Source organism: Eurosta solidaginis, chromosome 5 (assembly GCF_040869045.1).
Source record: "Eurosta solidaginis isolate ZX-2024a chromosome 5, ASM4086904v1, whole genome shotgun sequence".
Classification (NCBI taxonomy): domain Eukaryota; kingdom Metazoa; phylum Arthropoda; class Insecta; order Diptera; family Tephritidae; genus Eurosta; species Eurosta solidaginis.
The window spans coordinates 98,306,225-98,327,436 of NC_090323.1; the positions used below are offsets into that span (position 1 = coordinate 98,306,225).

The 21,212-nt window shown below is 45.1% G+C and overlaps 1 protein-coding gene across 1 annotated transcript; it reads right to left on the minus strand.

Annotated features, from left to right (window-relative positions):
• Window positions 1-1,637: 1,637 nt before the first annotated feature.
• LOC137253301 (protein vreteno-like) lies at window positions 1,638-3,422 on the minus strand. Its single transcript, XM_067789982.1, has one exon. It carries the CDS (start codon window positions 3,299-3,301, stop codon window positions 1,715-1,717), a length of 1,587 nt encoding a protein of 528 aa, XP_067646083.1. The 5' UTR covers window positions 3,302-3,422; the 3' UTR covers window positions 1,638-1,714.
• Between the last annotated feature and the right edge of the window lie 17,790 nt (window positions 3,423-21,212).

Below are 21,212 nucleotides of genomic sequence, written 5' to 3' on the forward strand. Positions count from 1 at the left end.
AGTTCTCTTCGAAACAGCTGATGCTCTATTGCGAATTGGCAGTGAACAAATAATTTACTTACAATCATGTAAATTTTGTAACCAAGCATATATTTCCTTAAAATACAACAAAAATAGAAATAAAAAATTTATAAAATAATGTTTAGTATTGCTCTTATACTGTTTTCACACAGACGGCTTATTGAATAATAAAGGCAGTTTTCTACATTAAGACGCTTATTGAGCTCAATCTTCCCTGCAAAATTCGAATCTATAATTATTTCATTAGTAGCTAATCGAATGCCTACTGAAGTCAAAAGCACAATGCAACTCTGTTGGGAGCGTTCAGTTTCTTAGTTTTTGGTGTGTTCAGTGCTTAAAAATATTATTTGTCAAAGTAAATGTCATTGTCTGCATGGCGAAACGATACAAGGTGGCCGCATCGAACAGCTGATTATAACCTTTTTTTATTTGATTTGATACATCAACTTCCGGCGCAGTACGATTTTGACATTTGTCCATCGAATTTACAAAAACAAAGTACATGGAATTCTTATTTATGTATGGAGGTATGTCACCAAGCTGCCACCTTGTATCGTTCCGACATGATTGTCTGTCATATAGCATTGTCATTTTATTCGCTTGACATTTCATCCTTCATACTAATCGAGCAGTTACTTCTGTGTGAAAGCAAAAAATTTACGATTTCATTAGAAGGTGAAATGAGATCATTAAGTTTCTGTGTGAAAACAGTATTATACTGTATACTGTACAGAGAGTTGCATTGTGCTTTTGACTTCATTAGGCATTCGATTAGCTACTAATGAAATAATTATACGATTCGAATTTTGTAGGAAAGATTGAGCTCAATAAGCGTCTTAATGTAGAAAATTGCCTTTATTTTCAATAAGCCGTCTGTTTGAAAATAGTATTAGGCTGGTATTGATTGAGCATGAGGAGAATATACATAAAAGTGAAAGCGGTTCGGTGGCAATTAAGGGACAGTTCTAACGCTTTGGAGCTAAATGATTCACTGTAAGCTAAAAATTACTATTTTCAGCACATTTGAATAACAAGTTAATTTTTTTCAAATAGTTTTCGCCAATATTACAGGATAAACAAGTCGGCATTCTAATATTTGCTAGTTATTCTTACCACTCTTTGCCACCATTGAAGCAAAAATTTGGTATTCCACCAATTGTAAAATTGTGTACGTCTTCGTTTTTCCGCATAGGGAAAAGGCGCTGGAAAGGAGCATGAAGTGGGTCTTATCCGATCTTGTTGTGCTCAACATTTTGGAACCGTCGCTTTGTCTACAATGGATAACTTGGCCGACTGATACATTGTCATAAAAAATAAAATTTACAGCAATACAGGAATTTCGCTTCTTCCACTCAGCTTCCGATTGTGCATTATTTATTGATTTATTTCTAATAATAAAAGACCATATAATTATAAGAGTATCAAATGAAGGTTTATTGTGGTCATGTAAATCTTTCCCCAAATAGTCGGGCTAGTACCTTAATGGTGCTTTGTTACCGGAGCGTAGTAGATCTAAAGACCATCAACATCTATAACACTCCCCCGGTGCCTTCGGGGAGTGTCTTTATCGGTAATACAGCAACAACAACAACAACAACGAAATAAAACAATGGTGCTAACGTGAACACTCCATTCTGAGTAACATTTATTTCACTGGTAAATTATCAAATATACAAAATACATAAATATGATTTTATTTAAGGCCTATATGAATCATTTTTTTAATAACATTGTTGCACTGTATTACTACTACTTGTTGTACAACTTCTTTCACTCTATCAATTAGGATTTTACTCTCTGTAGTTATTTCCTTTTTAAGGAACTGGATATGTTCGTATTTCAATGACTTAGGCAAACCATCAAGCAAACAGAGGTTTGTACGACAAGGCCCATTTAAGTCATCGGGATAACGTCGAATATCTTTGGATGTTAAAATACTTTCGTTTGTAAAATCTAAATATACAACAACGTAACGAGTCTCATCAATCACTTTCACGACTCTTGCTCTATACCACTCATTTTCAAATCTTGCTAAGCAATATTCATGTAGTTTTGGGCTATAAAAATGTTCTTTTTCTTTATATTTAGTTAGATATTCCTGTACTGATACTAGATATTTCAGATCTGCTTCAGCTATACATCCAATGTAGCCGTAATTTAATGCAGAGGTGTCCAAAACAATGGCCTTGAAGTTAGCCATATCCTGCTTGAAAACGTGTATTTCGAAGGGAGGTGTCAAAACTGGTTTATTTTCGAAGTCTGAAATACATTTAGAAGGGGTCGATTTTAAAATTGGCTGAATACCACTCTGAAAAGATATATCTTGCGATAAATCGACCAACAGCTCATCCTTAGCTTCCACTGCTGCAATTTTGTCAGCAAGCTGTTTGCCAGGAACGGTATTACACTTGCCTTTTGTAACTTTCGTATGGCTCATTTTCAAATGTTTTTCTATTTCTTGATTAATTATCTTATTTTCACATAAAGAAACTAGTTCCACCTCTATATCCCCATTAACCTTAGAACAATTACGCATAACACATTCCATGCCTTCGAACGTTTGAAGAAAACTAAGATCTTCATCTGAATCAAGCATGCTCACATTCCGAAGATTTACAGTTATAGAAAAACGTGGCAAATCTAAAATATCTTCCGGAGCAACTCGAAGATCGCATAAATCTACAGCAGCTGTGATTCCATAATCGTAAAACAACACTTTGATGTTTCTTTCGTCCTGAATGGATAAAACCTCAACTCTGCTCATGGCACCGTTTAACATACAAAGGGCCACCGACCGAATTGTCGGAGGATTATTCAAAACGGTAGCTCGTCTTCCTCGGGTGTCTATTTTCTTCATAACACTGGTATTAGCATCTGTATCCCTTAAAGGTCGAACCACGCACACATTAGAAGATATAAATCCTAGCAAAATAACATCGAGAGACGATGCATTTTTAGTTACAATCTCCAGCTTTTGCATACCATACGACTCTCCAGGTAATAAAAGCTCTTCATTCGAAGTACCTAAATTAGCAGTATTTAAATTTCCAGGTGATGGAATGTTATTATTGCATTGTGCCATCGATTCGATACCAAAATGCATTGCTGGTAGTAACCCAGGCATAGCAAAGCAAATATAGCGATGTCGCTGCCAATCTTTTCTTTGGCATTCTTGCGAGCAGTAAAAATCCATGCAGCGCTGACAAATCCATTTAGCACATTTTTGACATAATATGCACACACCACTCTTGCAAAGTTGAGGAAACTCAAAGGTGTACATTGCAAAAACAGAAGAACCCAAATTAGATATCTTGCAAATCGCCCTGCACAACTTAAAAATTAACCGTTTTCTCAATTTTCGAAGCTTTAAGATATGTGATGTTGAAAATTAATCGATTCTAGAGTTGGGTCGTTTCGTTCTGAACTTGTTCAATTGACCGGGTCTCTCAACTGAACAAGTGAACTAGAACTTCGATTTCGGTTCTTTTAGTTCGTTTTACCTAATGTTATTCTTTCTCTCTTCTCGTTCGCGAACACTGTAAATTCATACATACATACGCAGAAATTCACAGTGAGCACGAATGTCGATGATGCCACTTACACTAAAGATATGTGTGGATATTATTGATATGTTTGAAGTTAATTATACATATATATATTAACGTATTTATTCATTACTCTTTTAAATATTCCTACACAAAGCATATACTTGTTGGCTTTTTTCGCGGGTGCGAGCAGTAGTGATCAAATTTGCTTGAAAAAAAAAAGAACAACTTGTTCGTTCATCAGAAAAAGAACGATAGATTCGAATCTCTGAAATGAACGAAAAAGCACAACTCTAATCGATTCCTTTGAACACATATGTACTTCCGGTTCCACAATTCACATCCATCATGCTCATGTTCAAATGAAGTGTGATCCAAATACGGATAGATATTTAAGGAAAGCGCACATTACGTTGCGCGACATATAGGGGCAGCGGTGCTTCACAGTACGACATATTTTGGAAATTCACATTAAGCGGCAATGGAGCGGCAAAAGGATGTGTTTATTTTTTTGGGTTGGATTTTATATAAGGTGCAACGATTTTCAAACTTTTGCTGATTTGTGGGGTAGAGAGGGTCCTAAAAATCACAAAATTATCATCCGCAACTCTAGGAAACTCTTAGTTTATGAAATACTAGCCTTTACCCGCGGCCCCGTCCGCAAGGAGAAATTTAAATATATGGGCTATTCGCGTTAGCCTACTTATCAAGTTATCTGTTTAAAAATTTTTTTTTTTTGTCTAATGCATTTTATTTTTGTAATTGAGTAAAAAAAGAACTAAATGAGTTGATAACCTGATAGCATCCCAAATGATCCCGAAATTATCCAGAAAAAGCTACGAAATGACCCCCACGCTATCGCGGACGGATCCCGAAAACCATCCAGAAATGCCCCGGAAGGGTCTCCAAAAGTTCCCGGAATAGTCCCAAAAAAACCAGAAATGACAACCACACGATTCTAGACGTATCCAGAGGACCACACAGAAATGATCCCCGAAGGTGTTCCAAAATGATCCCGAAAAGGTTCCGAAATGACCATGACGGGCTCCCGGGCGGATCTCAAAAACCATCCAGAAAATATCCAGGAAGGGTCCCTAAATTATCCCGACATACTCCAGAAAAAGTTCCGAAATGGCTCCGAGGGGATCCACGACGGATCGCGAAAACCATACAGAAATGAACCCGGAAGGGTCCCAAATTGATCCCGAAATAGTCCGGAAATGACCCAAATGGGATCCCGCACAGATCCAGAAATGATCCCGGAAGGGTCCAAAAACTATCCCGGAAAAGTAACAAAAAATCCCGAAATGGCTCCTCTGGCATCGCGGACGGATCCAGAAATGATCTCAGAAGGGTCCCCAAATGATCCCAAAATGGTCCCGAAACGACCCTGATGGATCCGGCAAACCATCAAGAAATTATGCCGGAAGGGTCCCCAAATGATCCCGAAATAATACAGAAAAAGTCACGAAACGACCCCTAGAGGATCCCTAAATGATCCCGTATTACCCCGAAAAGGTCCCGTAATAACCCCGACGGGATCCCGAGCAAATCCCGAAAACCATCCAGAAATAATGCCGGAAGGGAACCCAAATTATTCCGACAAAGTCCCGCATTGATTCCGACGGGATCCCGAACGGATACCGAAAATCATCCAGAAGTGATGCCGGAAAGGTCCTCAAATGATCACCTGATAGTCCCGAAATTAGCCTTAAGGGGCCCTTTACGGATCCCGTAAACCATCCAGAAACGATCCCGATATAGTCCCGAAGAAGTCCCGAAATGACCTTGACGGGATCTCGAACGCATCCCTAAACGACCCTGACGGGATCCCCAACAGGTCCCGAAATCCATCCAGAAATGATCTTGGGAGGGACCCCAAATAATCCCGAAAAAGTCCCGCAATGAATCCGACGGGATCCTGAACGGATACCGAAAACCATCCAGAAGTGATGCCGGAAAGGTCCTCAAATGATCACCTAATAGTCCCAAAATGACCCTGACGGCATCCCGGACTGATCCCGAAATCCACCCAGAAATGATCTTGGGAAGGTCCCAAAATTATCCCGAAATAGTCTCGGAAAAGTCCAGAGATTACCCTGACGGGTTCCCGGACGAATCCTGAAAGCCATCCTTAAATGATCCCGAAAAAGTCCCGAAATGACCCTGACGGGACCCCGAAAGGATCCCGAAAACTATCCAGAAATGATGTCGGAAAGGTCCTCAAATGAGCTCCTAATAGTTCCGAAAAGAGACTGACGGAATCCCGAACGGATCCCGATAACTATCTAGAAATGATGCCGAAAGGGCCCGCAAATAATCCTGTATTAGTCGAGAAAAAGTTCCGAAATGACCCTGACGGGATGCCGGATGAATCCCAAAAACCATCCAGAAATGATGCCGGAAGGGACCCCAGATGATCCCGCAAAAGTCCCGCAATTATTCCGACGGGATCCTGAACGGATACCGAAAACCATGTAGAAGTGATGCCGGAAAGGTCCTCAAATAATCACCTAATAGTCCCAAAATGATCCTGACGGCATCCCGGACATATCCCAAAATCCATCCAGAAATGATCTTGGGAGGGTCCCAAAATGATCCCGAAATAGTCTCGGAAAAGTCCAGAAATTACCCTGACGGGATCCCGGACGAATCCTGAAAACCAATCTTAAATGTTGCCGAAAAAGTCCCGAAATGACCCTGATGGGACCCCGAAAGGATCCCGAAAACTATCCAGAAATTATGCCGGAAAGATCCTCAAATGATCTCCTAATAGTTCCGAAAAGACCCTGACGGGATCCGTTCGGGACAACTATCCAGAAATGATACAGAAAGGGCCCGCAAATTATCCCGTATTAGTTGAGTAAAAGTCCCGAAATGACCCCGACGGGATGCCGGACGAATCCCAAAAACCATACAGAAATGATGCCGGAAACCCCCGGACCCCAAATGATCCCGAAAAAGTCCCGCAATTATTCCGACGGGATCCTGAACGGATACCGAAAACCATCCAGAAGTGATGCCGAAAAGGTCCTCAAATGATCACCTAATAGTCCCAAAATGACCCTGACGGCATCATGGACAGATCCCGAAATCCATCCAGAAATGATCTTGGGAAGGTCCCAAAATGATCCCGAAATGACCGTGACGGGATCCCGAAAGGATTCCGAAAAATATCCAGAAATGATGCCGGAAAAGTCCTCAAATGATCCCCTAATAGTCCCGAAATGACCGTGACGGGATCCCGAACGGATCCCGAAAACCATCCAGAAATGATGCCGGAAGAGCCCCCAAATAATCCCGACGAGATCCCGGACGGATCCCGAAAACCATCCAGAAATGATGCCGGAAGAGCCCCCAAATGATCCCTATAAAGTCCCCAAATGACCCCGACGAGATCCGAGACGGATCCCGAAAACCATCCAGAAATGATGCCGAAAGGGTTCCCAAATGAACCCGTATTAGTCGCTAAAAAGTCCCGAAATGACCCCGACGGGATCCCGGACGGATCCCGAAAACGATCCAGAAATGATGCCGGAAGAGCCCCCAAATGATCCCGAAAAAGTGCCCAAATGACCCCGACGAGATCTCGGACGGATCCCGAAAACCATCCAGAAATGATGCCGGAAGAGCCCCCAAATGATCCCGAAAAAGTCCCAAAATTACTCCGACGAGATCCCGGACGGATCCCGAAATGATGCCGAAAGGGTCCCCAGATGATCCCGTATTAGTCGCGAAAAAGTCCCGAAATGACCCCGACGGGATGCCGGACGAATCTCGAAGACCATCCAGAAATGATGCCTAAAGGGACCCAAAATAACCCCGAAAAAGTCCCGTAATGATCCCGGCAACCATCAAGAATTTATCTCTCGAAGGCACGCAAATGATCCCGAAAGTACCCCGACGGGTTCCCGGACTGATCCCGAAAACCATCCAGAAATGATGCCGGAAGGGTCCCCAAATGATCGCGAAATAATCCCGAAATGATTCCGGAATAGTCCCGAAAATGTCCCAAAATAACCCCGACGGGATCCCGGACGGATCCCGAAAACTACAGAAATGATCCCGGAAGGGTCCCAAAATGATCCCGAAATAGTCCCGAAAAAGTCACAAAATTACCCCGGCGGGATCCCGGACGAATCCCGAAAACCGTCCAGAAATGACCCCGCAAGGGTCTCCATATGAGGTGAAGCTAATTATAAAACCATGTTAATAAGGCAGCAGGCGTAGGAGCGAATGAAAAGTTACATAGAAACATACAGGTAAAGCTAATAAAAGCGTGCTAATAAAAACAATTGAAGGAGGGCGGATGGCGGGAGTAAAAGGAGAGGACCACTGATCGTTCCTCCAAAATTGTCTAGAACTCGATCTGTATGCGCCAGATACCAAAAACTATTGATTTAGGTGAAAATTTATATTGAGTTATAACAATTTATAGATTTTACACCAGAGTGGGAGATAAAGGGGGGAGGGGGCAGAGGGTGTCACTGCTTAATTTGTAAGCCCTCGACTTATTTGACCCCTTGAGTCTGTGATATTGGTGAAGGCCAGTATACGTAAAGTTATAATGTGTAAAAATTATTAAAGAGTAATTGCTCGAAGAGGTCGTGGGACTCCCACCCCTCTTTCCATGTTCGAAAAAAATTTCGCTAGTAGACTACTGTCTGTGTCCCAAATTTCATCAAAATCCGTGTAGCCATTCTGGCGTGATTCAGTCGCAAAGACAAAAAAATATAATAATTAAATTATAACTGTTCCTAGGGGGCGGGGATCACGCCCCTTTTCAAAAATATATAGCTAGTAGATCCTTCTAGACTATTGGCTATATGTGTGCAAAATTTCATCCAAATCGGTCCTGCCGTTCTTGCGTGATTGAGTCACAACGACAAACATCCAAACATCTTCACATCCAAACTTTGCCATTTATAATATAAATAATAATGATCCCGAAATAATACAGAAAAAGTCACGAAACGACCCCTAGAGGATCTGCAAATGATCCCGTATTAGCCCCGAAAAGGTCCCGAAATAACCCCGACGGGATCCCGGACAAATCCCGAAAACCATCCAGAAATGATGCCGGAAGGGATCCCAAATGATTCCGAAAAAGTCTCGCAATGATTCCGACGGGGTCCTGAAAGGATACCGAAAACCATCCAGAAGTGATGCCGGAAAGGTCCTCAAATGATCACCTAATAGTCCCAAAATGACCCTGACGGCATCCCGGACAGATCCCGAAATCCATCCAGAAATGATTTTGGGAAGGTCCCAAAATGATCCCGAAATAGCCTCGGAAAAGTCCAGAAATTACCCTGACGGGTTCCCGGACGACTCCTGAAAGCCATCCTTAAATGATCTCGAAAAAGTCCCGAAATGACCCTGACGGGATCCCGAAAGGATTCCGAAAACTATCCAGAAATGATGCCGGAAAGGTACTCAAATGATCCCCTAATAGTCCCGAAATGACCGTGACGGGATCACGAACGGATCCCGACAACTATCCAGAAATGATGCCGAAAGGGTCCGCAATTGATCCCGTATTAGTCGAGAAAAAGTCCCGAAATGACCCCGACGGGATCCCGGACGAATCCCAAAAACCATCCAGAAATGATGCCGGTAGGTATGATCCCGAAATAGTCCCGAAATAACCTCGTCGGCATCCCGGACGGATCCCGAAAATTATCCAGAAATGATGCCGGAAAGGTCCCCAGAAGATCCCCTAATAGTCCCGCAATTACCCTGATGGGATCCCGAACGAATCCCGAAAACTATCCAGAAATGATGCCGAAAGGGTTCCCAAATGATCCCGTATTATTCGAGAAAAAGTCCCGAAATGACCCCGACGGGATCCCGGACGAATCCCAAAAACCATCCAGAAATGATGTCGGAAGGGACCCTAATGATCCCGAAAAAGTCCCGCAATTATTCCGACGGGAATCTGAACGGCTACCGGATGAGCCCCAAAATGATCCCGAAAAAGTCCCCAAATGACCCCGACGAGATCCCGGACGGATCCCGAAAACCATCCAGAAATGATGCCGGAAGAGCCCCCAAATGATCCCGAAAAAGTCCCCATATGACCCCGACGAGATCCCGCACGGATCCCGAAAACCATCCAGAAATGATGCCGGAAGGGTCCCCAAATAATCGCGAAATAGTCCCGAAAATGTTCCAAAATAACCCCGACGGGATCCCGGACGGATCCCGTAAACTATACAGAAATGATCCCGGAAGGGTCCCAAAATGATCCCGAAATAGTGCCGAAAAAGTCCCGAAATTACCCCGGCGTAATCCCGGACCGATCCCGAAAACCATCCAGAAATGATCCCGGAAGGGTCTCGATATGACCCTTACGGGATTACAAATAAGGTGAAGCTAATTATAAAACCATGTTAATAAGGCAGCAGGCGCATTGGAGCGAATAAAAAGTTAGATAGAAACATACAGGTAAAGCTAATAAAAGCGTGCTAATAAAAACAATTGATGGAGGGCGGATGGCGGGAGTAGAGGAGAGGACCACTGATCGTTCCTCCAAAATTGTCTAGATCTCGTTCTGTATGTACCAGATACCAAAAACTATTGATTTAGGAGAAAATTTAGATTGAGTTATAGCAATTCATGGATTTTACACCAGAGGGGGAGATAAAGGGGGCGGGCGGAGGGTGTCACTGCTTACTTTGTAAGCCCTCGACTTATTTGACCCCTTGAGTCTGTGATATTGGTGAAGGCCAGTATACGTAAAGTTATAATGTGTAAAAATTATGAAAAATAATTTCTCGAAGGGGTCGTGGGACCCCCACCCCTCTTTCCATGTTCGAAAAAAATTTCGCTAGTAGACTACTGTCTGTGTCCCAAATTTCATCAAAATCCGTGTAGCCATTCTGGCGTGATTCAGTTGCAAAGACGAAAAAATATAATAATTAAATTATACCTGTTCCTAGGGGGCGGGGACCACACCCCTTTTGAAAAATATATAGCTAGTAGATCCTTCTAGACTATTGGCTATATGTGTGCAAAATTTCATCCAAATCGGTCCAGCCGTTCTTGCGTTATTGAGTCACAAAGACAAACGTCTGGACAAACATCCAAACATCCAAACATCTTAACATCCAAACTTTCCCATTTATAATATATACTAGCCTTTACCCGCGGCCCCGTCCGCAAGGAGAAAATGAAATATGTGGGCTATTCACGTTAGCCTGCTTATAAAGTTATCTGTTTAAAATTTTTTTTCTGTCTAATGCATTTTATTTTTGTAATTGAGTAAAAAAAAGAACTTTATGAGCTGATAACCTGATAGGATCCCAAAATGATAACGAAATTATCCAGAAAATCCACGAAATGACCCCGACGCTATCGCGGACGGATCCCGAAAACCATCCAGAAACGCCCCGGAAGTGTTTCCAAAAGTTCCCGAAGTAGTCCCAAAAAAACCCGAAATGACAACGACACGATTCTAGACTTATCCAGATAACCACACAGAAATGATGCCTGAAGGGTACCAAATTGATCCCGAAATAGTCCCGAAAAAGTTCCGAAATTACCCTGACGGGCTCCCGGACGGATCTCAGAAACCATCCAGAAAATATCCAGGAAGGGTCCCTAAATTATCCCGACTAACTCCAGAAAAAGTTCCGAAATGGCTCCGAGGGGATCCACGACCATACAGAAATGATTCCGGAAGGATTCCAAAATGATCCCGAAATAGTCCGGAATTGACCCAGATGGGATCCCGCACAGATCCAGAAATGATCCCGGAAGGGTGCAAAAACTATCCCGGAAAAGTAACAAAAAATCCCGAAATGGCTCCTACGGCATCCCGGACGGATCCAGAAATGATCTCGGAAGGGTCCCCAAATGATCCCAAAATGGTCCCGAAATGACCCTGATGGATCCGGCAAACCATCAAGAAATTATGCCGAAAGGGTCCCAAAATGGTCCAGAAATAATACAGAAAAAGTCACGAAACGACCCCTAGAGGATCCCCAAATGATCCCGTATTAGCCCCGAAAAGGTCCCGAAATAACCCCGACGGGATCCCGGACAAATCCCGAAAACCATCCAGAAATGATGCCGGAAGGAATCCCAAATGATTCCGTGAAAGTCCCGCATTTATTCCGACGGGATCCCGAACGGATACCGAAAATCATCCAGAAGTGACGCCGGAAAGGTCCTCAAATGATCACCTAATAGTCCCGAAATGACCCTTAAGGGGTCATGGACGGATCCCATAAACCATCCAGAAATGATCCCGATATACTCCCGAAGAAGTCCCGAAATGACCCTGACGGGATCTCGAACGCACCCCTAAATGACCCTGACGGGATCCCGGACAGATCCCGAAATCCATCCAGAAATGATCTTGAGAGGGACCCCAAATGATCCCGAAAAAGTCCCGCAATGATTCCGAGGGGATCCTGATCGGATACCGATAACCATCCAGAAGTGATGCCGGAAAGGTCCTCAAATGATCACCTAATACGAAAATGACCCTGACGGCATCCCGGACTGATCCCAAAATCCATCCAGAAATGATCTTGGAAAGGTCCCAAAATTATCCCGAAATAGTCTCGGAAAAGTTCAGAAATTACCCTGACGGGTTCCCGGACGAATCCTGAAAGCCATCTCTATATGATCCCGAAAAAGTCCCGAAATGACCCTGACTGGACCCCGAAAGGATCCCGAAAACTATCCAGAAATGATGCCGGAAATGTCCTCAAATGATCACCTAATAGTTCCGAAAAGACCCTGACGGGATCCCGAACGGATCCCGACAACTATCTAGAAATGATGCCGAAAGGGCCCGCAAATGATCCCGTATTAGTCGAGAAAAAGTCCCGAAATGAACCCGACGGGATGCCGGGCGAATCCCAAAAACCAGCCAGAAATGATGCCGGAAGGGACACCAAATGATCCCGAAAAAGTCCCGTAATAATTCCGACGGGATCCTGAGCGGATACCGAAAACCATCCAGAAGTGATGCCGAAAAGGTCCTCAAATGATCACCTAAAAGTCCCAAAATGACCCTGACGGCATCCCGGACAGATCCCGAAATCCATCCAGAAATGATCTTGGGAGGGTCCCAAAATTATCCCGAAATAGTCTGGGAAAAGTCCAGAAATTACCCTGACGGATACCGGACGAATCCTGAAAACCAATCTTAAATGATGCCGAAAAAGTCCCGAAATGACCCTGATGGGACCCGGAAAGGATCCCGAAAACTAACCAGAAATGATGCCGGAAAGGTCCTCAAATGATCTCCCAATAGTTCCGAAAAGACCCTGACGGGATCCCGAATGGATTCCGACAACTATCCAGAAATGATACCGAAAGGGCCCGCAAATGATCCCGTATTAGTCGAGAAAAAGTCCCGAAATGACCCCGACGGGATGCCGGACGGATCCCAAAAACCATCCAGAAATGATTTTGGAAGGGACCCCAATGATCCCGAAAAAGTCCCGCAATTATTCCGACGGGAATCTGAACGGATACCGAAAACCATCCAGAAGTGATGCCGGAACGGTCCTCAAATGCTCCCCTAATAGTCCCAAAATGACCCTGAGGGCATCCCGGACAAATCCCGAAATCCATCCAGAAATGATCTTGGGAAGGTCCCAAAATGATCCCGAAATAGTCTCGGAAAAGTCCAGAAATTACCCTGACGGGTTCCCGGGCGAATCCTGAAAGCCACCCTTAAATGATCCCGAAAAAGCCCCGAAATGACCCTGACGGGATCCCGAAAGGATTCCAAAAACTATCCAGAAATGATGCCGGAAAGATCCTCAAATGATCCCCTAATAGTTCCGAAATGACCGTGACGGGATCCCTAACGGATCCCGGCAACTATCCAGAAATTATGCCGAAAGGGTCCGCAAATGATCCCGTATTAGCCGAGAAAAAGTCCCGAAATGACCCCGACGGGATCCCGGACGAATCCCAAAAACCATTCAGAAATGATGCCGGTAGGTATCCCAAATGATCCCGAAATAATCCCGAAATGACCTCGTCGATATCCCGGACGGATACCGAAAATTATCCAGAAATGATGCCGGAAAGGTCCACAAATGATCCCCTAATAGTCCCGAAATTACCCTGATGGGATCCCGGACGGATCCCGAAAACCATCCAGAAAGGATGCCGGAAGAGCCCCCAAATGATCCCGAAAAAGTCCCCAAATGACCCCGACGATATCCCGGACGGATCCCGAAAACCATCCAGAAATGATGCCGGAAGAGCCCCCGAATGATCCCGAAAAAGTCCCCAAATGACCCCGACGAGATCCCGCACGGATCCCGAAAACCATCCAGAAATGATGCCGGAAGAGCCCCAAATGATCCCGAAAAAGTCCCCAAATGACCCCGACATACTCCAGAAAAGGTTCCGAAATGGCTCCGAGGGAATCAACGACGGATCGCGAAAACCATACAGAAATGATTCCGGAAGGATCCCAAAATGATCCCGAAATAGTCCGGAAATGACCCAGATGGGATCCCGCACAGATCCAGAAATGATCCCGGAAGGGTCCAAAAACTATCCCGGAAAAGTAACAAAAAATCCCGAAATGGCTCCTACGTCATCCCGGACGGATCCAGAAATGATCTCGGAAGGGTCCCCAAATGATCCCAAAATGGTCCCGAAATGACCCTGATGGATCCGGCAAACCATCAAGAAATTATGCCGGAAGGGTCCCCAAATGATCCCGAAATAAAACAGAAAAAGTCACGAAACGACCCCTAGAGGATCCCCAAATGATCCCGTATTAGCCCCAAAAAAGTCCCAAAATGACCCTGACGGGATCCCGAAAGGATTCCGAAAACAATACAGAAATGATGCCGGAAAGGTCCTCAAATGATCCCCTAATAGTCCCGAAATGACCGTGACGGCATCCCGACAACTATCCAGAAATGATGCCGAAAGGGTCCGCAAATGATCCCGTATTAGTCGAAAAAAAGTCCCGAAAGGACCACGACGGGATCCCGGACGAATCCCAAAAACCATCCAGAAATGACCCCGGTAGGTATCCCAAATGATCCCGAAATAGTCCCGAAATGACCTCGTCGGCATCCCGGACGGATCCCAAAATTATCCAGAAATGATGCCGGAAAGGTTCCCAAATGATCCCTTAATAGTCCCGAAATTACCCTAATGGGATCCCGGACGGATCCCGAAAACCATCCAGAAATGATGCCGAAAGGGTTCCCAAATGATCCCGTATTAGTCGCGAAAAAGTCCCGAAATTACCCCGACGGTATCCCGGATGGATCCCGAAAACCATCCAGAAATGATGCCGAAAGGGTTCCCAAATGATCCCGTATTAGTCGCGAAAAAGTCCCGAAATGACCCCGACGGGATCCCGGACGGATCCCGAAAACCATCCAGAAATGATGCCGGATGAGCCCCAAAATGATCCCGAAAAAGTCCCCAAATGACTCCGACGAGATCCCGGACGGATCCCGAAAACCATCCAGAAATGATGCCGGAAGAGCCCCCAAATGATCCCGAAAAAGTCCCCAAATGACCCCGACGATATCCCGGACGGATCCCGAAAACCATCCAGAAATGATGCCGGAAGAGCCCTCAAATGATCCCGAAAAAGTCCCCATATGACCCCGACGAGATCCCGCACGGATCCCGAAAACCATCCAGAAATGATGCCGGAAGGGTCCCCAAATGATCGCGAAATAGTCCCGAAATGATTCCGGAATAGTCCCGAAAATGTTCCAAAATAACCCCGACGGGATCCCGGACGGATCCCGTAAACTATACAGAAATGATCCCGGAAGGGTCCCAAAATGATCCCGAATTATCCCGAAAAAGTCCCGAAATTACCCCGGCGTAATCCCGGACCGATCCCGAAAACCATCCAGAAATGATCCCGGAAGGGTCTCGATATGACCCTTACGGGATTACAAATAAGGTGAAGCTAATTATAAAACCATGTTAATAAGGCAGCAGGCGCACTGGAGCGAATAAAAAGTTAGATAGAAACATACAGGTAAAGCTAATAAAAGCGTGCTAATAAAAACAATTGATGGAGGGCGGATGGCGGGAGTAGAGGAGAGGACCACTGATCGTTCCTCCAAAATTGTCTAGATCTCGTTCTGTATGTACCAGATACCAAAAACTATTGATTTAGGAGAAAATTTAGATTGAGTTATAACAATTTATGGATTTTACACCAGAGGGGGGGTGATAAAGGGGGCGGGCGGAGGGTGTCACTGCTTACTTTGTAAGCCCTCGACTTATTTGACCCCTTGAGTCTGTGATATTGGTGAAGGCCAGTATACGTAAAGTTATAATGTGTAAAAATTATGAAAAATAATTTCTCGAAGGGGTCATGGGACCCCCACCCCTCTTTCCATGTTCGAAAAAAATTTCGCTAGTAGACTACTGTCTGTGTCCCAAATTTCATCAAAATCCGTGTAGCCATTCTGGCGTGATTCAGTCGCAAAGACGAAAAAATATAATAATTAAATTATAACTATTCCTAGGGGGCGGGGACCACGCCCCTTTTGAAAAATATATAGCTAGTAGATCCTTCTAGACTATTGGCTATATGTGTGCAAAATTTCATCCAAATCGGTCCAGCCGTTCTTGCGTTATTGAGTCACAAAGACAAACGTCTGGACAAACATCCAAACATCCAAACATCCAAACATCCAAACATCTTAACATCCAAACTTTCCCATTTATAATATATATTAGATTAGATAATAATGATCCCGAAATAATACAGAAAAAGTCACGAAACGACCCCTAGAGGATCTGCAAATGATCCCGTATTAGCCCCGAAAAGGTCCCGAAATAACCCCGACGGGATCCCGGACAAATCCCGAAAACCATCCAGAAATGATGCCGGAAGGGATCCCAAATGATTCCGAAAAAGTCTCGCAATGATTCCGACGGGGTCCTGAAAGGATACCGAAAACCATCCAGAAGTGATGCCGGAAAGGTCCTCAAATGATCACCTAATAGTCCCAAAATGACCCTGACGGCATCCCGGACAGATCCCGAAATCCATCCAGAAATGATCTTGGGAAGGTCCCAAAATGATCCCGAAATAGCCTCGGAAAAGTCCAGAAATTACCCTGACGGGTTCCCGGACGACTCCTGAAAGCCATCCTTAAATGATCTCGAAAAAGTCCCGAAATGACCCTGACGGGATCCCGAAAGGATTCCGAAAACTATCCAGAAATGATGCCGGAAAGGTACTCCAATGATCCCCTAATAGTCCCGAAATGACCGTGACGGGATCACGAACGGATCCCGACAACTATCCAGAAATGATGCCGAAAGGGTCCGCAATTGATCCCGTATTAGTCGAGAAAAAGTCCCGAAATGACCCCGACGGGATCCCGGACGAATCCCAAAAACCATCCAGAAATGATGCCGGTAGGTATGATCCCGAAATAGTCCCGAAATAACCTCGTCGGCATCCCGGACGGATCCCGAAAATTATCCAGAAATGATGCCGGAAAGGTCCCCAGAAGATCCCCTAATAGTCCCGCAATTACCCTGATGGGATCCCGAACGAATCCCGAAAACCATCCAGAAATGATGCCGAAAGGGTTCCCAAATGATCCCGTATTATTCGAGAAAAAGTCCCGAAATGACCCCGACGGGATCCCGGACGAATCCCAAAAACCATCCAGAAATGATGTCGGAAGGGACCCCAATGATCCCGAAAAAGTCCCGCAATTATTCCGACGGGAATCTGAACGGCTACCGGATGAGCCCCAAAATGATCCCGAAAAAGTCCCCAAATGACCCCGACGAGATCCCGGACGGATCCCGAAAACCATCCAGAAATGATGCCGGAAGAGCCTCCAAATGATCCCGAAAAAGTCCCTAAATGACCCCGACGATATCCCGGACGGATCCCGAAAACCATCCAGAAATGATGCCGGAAGAGCCCCCAAATGATCCCGAAAAAGTCCCCATATGACCCCGACGAGATCCCGCACGGATCCCGAAAACCATCCAGAAATGATGCCGGAAGGGTCCCCAAATGATCGCGAAATAGTCCCGAAAATGTTCCAAAATAACCCCGACGGGATCCCGGACGGATCCCGTAAACTATACAGAAATGATCCCGGAAGGGTCCCAAAATGATCCCGAAATAGTGCCGAAAAAGTCCCGAAATTACCCCGGCGTAATCCCGGACCGATCCCGAAAACCATCCAGAAATGATCCCGGAAGGGTCTCGATATGACCCTTACGGGATTACAAATAAGGTGAAGCTAATTATAAAACCATGTTAATAAGGCAGCAGGCGCATTGGAGCGAATAAAAAGTTAGATAGAAACATACAGGTAAAGCTAATAAAAGCGTGCTAATAAAAACAATTGATGGAGGGCGGATGGCGGGAGTAGAGGAGAGGACCACTGATCGTTCCTCCAAAATTGTCTAGATCTCGTTCTGTATGTACCAGATACCAAAAACTATTGATTTAGGAGAAAATTTAGATTGAGTTATAGCAATTCATGGATTTTACACCAGAGGGGGAGATAAAGGGGGCGGGCGGAGGGTGTCACTGCTTACTTTGTAAGCCCTCGACTTATTTGACCCCTTGAGTCTGTGATATTGGTGAAGGCCAGTATACGTAAAGTTATAATGTGTAAAAATTATGAAAAATAATTTCTCGAAGGGGTCGTGGGACCCCCACCCCTCTTTCCATGTTCGAAAAAAATTTCGCTAGTAGACTACTGTCTGTGTCCCAAATTTCATCAAAATCCGTGTAGCCATTCTGGCGTGATTCAGTCGCAAAGACGAAAAAATATAATAATTAAATTATACCTGTTCCTAGGGGGCGGGGACCACACCCCTTTTGAAAAATATATAGCTAGTAGATCCTTCTAGACTATTGGCTATATGTGTGCAAAATTTCATCCAAATCGGTCCAGCCGTTCTTGCGTTATTGAGTCACAAAGTCAAACGTCTGGACAAACATCCAAACATCCAAACATCTTAACATCCAAACTTTCCCATTTATAATATATATTAGATAATAATGATCCCGAAATAATACAGAAAAAGTCACGAAACGACCCCTAGAGGATCTGCAAATGATCCCGTATTAGCCCCGAAAAGGTCCCGAAATAACCCCGACGGGATCCCGGACAAATCCCGAAAACCATCCAGAAATGATGCCGGAAGGGATCCCAAATGATTCCGAAAAAGTCTCGCAATGATTCCGACGGGGTCCTGAAAGGATACCGAAAACCATCCAGAAGTGATGCCGGAAAGGTCCTCAAATGATCACCTAATAGTCCCAAAATGACCCTGACGGCATCCCGGACAGATCCCGAAATCCATCCAGAAATGATCTTGGGAAGGTCCCAAAATGATCCCGAAATAGCCTCGGAAAAGTCCAGAAATTACCCTGACGGGTTCCCGGACGACTCCTGAAAGCCATCCTTAAATGATCTCGAAAAAGTCCCGAAATGACCCTGACGGGATCCCGAAAGGATTCCGAAAACTATCCAGAAATGATGCCGGAAAGGTACTCCAATGATCCCCTAATAGTCCCGAAATGACCGTGACGGGATCACGAACGGATCCCGACAACTATCCAGAAATGATGCCGAAAGGGTCCGCAATTGATCCCGTATTAGTCGAGAAAAAGTCCCGAAATGACCCCGACGGGATCCCGGACGAATCCCAAAAACCATCCAGAAATGATGCCGGTAGGTATGATCCCGAAATAGTCCCGAAATAACCTCGTCGGCATCCCGGACGGATCCCGAAAATTATCCAGAAATGATGCCGGAAAGGTCCCCAGAAGATCCCCTAATAGTCCCGCAATTACCCTGATGGGATCCCGAACGAATCCCGAAAACCATCCAGAAATGATGCCGAAAGGGTTCCCAAATGATCCCGTATTATTCGAGAAAAAGTCCCGAAATGACCCCGACGGGATCCCGGACGAATCCCAAAAACCATCCAGAAATGATGTCGGAAGGGACCCCAATGATCCCGAAAAAGTCCCGCAATTATTCCGACGGGAATCTGAACGGCTACCGGATGAGCCCCAAAATGATCCCGAAAAAGTCCCCAAATGACCCCGACGAGATCCCGGACGGATCCCGAAAACCATCCAGAAATGATGCCGGAAGAGCCTCCAAATGATCCCGAAAAAGTCCCTAAATGACCCCGACGATATCCCGGACGGATCCCGAAAACCATCCAGAAATGATGCCGGAAGAGCCCCCAAATGATCCCGAAAAAGTCCCCATATGACCCCGACGAGATCCCGCACGGATCCCGAAAACCATCCAGAAATGATGCCGGAAGGGTCCCCAAATGATCGCGAAATAGTCCCGAAAATGTTCCAAAATAACCCCGACGGGATCCCGGACGGATCCCGTAAACTATACAGAAATGATCCCGGAAGGGTCCCAAAATGATCCCGAAATAGTGCCGAAAAAGTCCCGAAATTACCCCGGCGTAATCCCGGACCGATCCCGAAAACCATCCAGAAATGATCCCGGAAGGGTCTCGATATGACCCTTACGGGATTACAAATAAGGTGAAGCTAATTATAAAACCATGTTAATAAGGCAGCAGGCGCATTGGAGCGAATAAAAAGTTAGATAGAAACATACAGGTAAAGCTAATAAAAGCGTGCTAATAAAAACAATTGATGGAGGGCGGATGGCGGGAGTAGAGGAGAGGACCACTGATCGTTCCTCCAAAATTGTCTAGATCTCGTTCTGTATGTACCAGATACCAAAAACTATTGATTTAGGAGAAAATTTAGATTGAGTTATAGCAATTCATGGATTTTACACCAGAGGGGGAGATAAAGGGGGCGGGCGGAGGGTGTCACTGCTTACTTTGTAAGCCCTCGACTTATTTGACCCCTTGAGTCTGTGATATTGGTGAAGGCCAGTATACGTAAAGTTATAATGTGTAAAAATTATGAAAAATAATTTCTCGAAGGGGTCGTGGGACCCCCACCCCTCTTTCCATGTTCGAAAAAAATTTCGCTAGTAGACTACTGTCTGTGTCCCAAATTTCATCAAAATCCGTGTAGCCATTCTGGCGTGATTCAGTCGCAAAGACGAAAAAATATAATAATTAAATTATACCTGTTCCTAGGGGGCGGGGACCACACCCCTTTTGAAAAATATATAGCTAGTAGATCCTTCTAGACTATTGGCTATATGTGTGCAAAATTTCATCCAAATCGGTCCAGCCGTTTATGAGGTGGGTTTTGTCTAAGGCTGGGGTAACACTCAGTCAATCCAGAGTCGAGTAAAGGTCCCACAAACCCCTACTGAATAAATACACGATATTTATGTGTTACGAACGCACGCACACACGGCTGGGGATATTAGGCGGACAGCAGCTTTCCGTGCAAAGATGGAGGCGGTGGCTAATAGGCGTAGTAGTAGCGGAGGGGTCGGTACGGTGGTTTAGCGGCGGTGCAGTAGCGGGCGGGATGGTACGGTTGTCCGGGAGCAGCGGCGGGATCAGCGCAGCGGCCGGACGGCGAACAGTATTAGCGGACGGATTGGTACAGTAGTATGAGCGCAGTGGCTGGACGGCGGACAGTATTAGCGGACGGATGGGTGTAGCGGTATAGACGAAGTGACGGCACCAGCGAACTGGATGGACGGTGATGCAGCGGCTTAACGGCGGTAG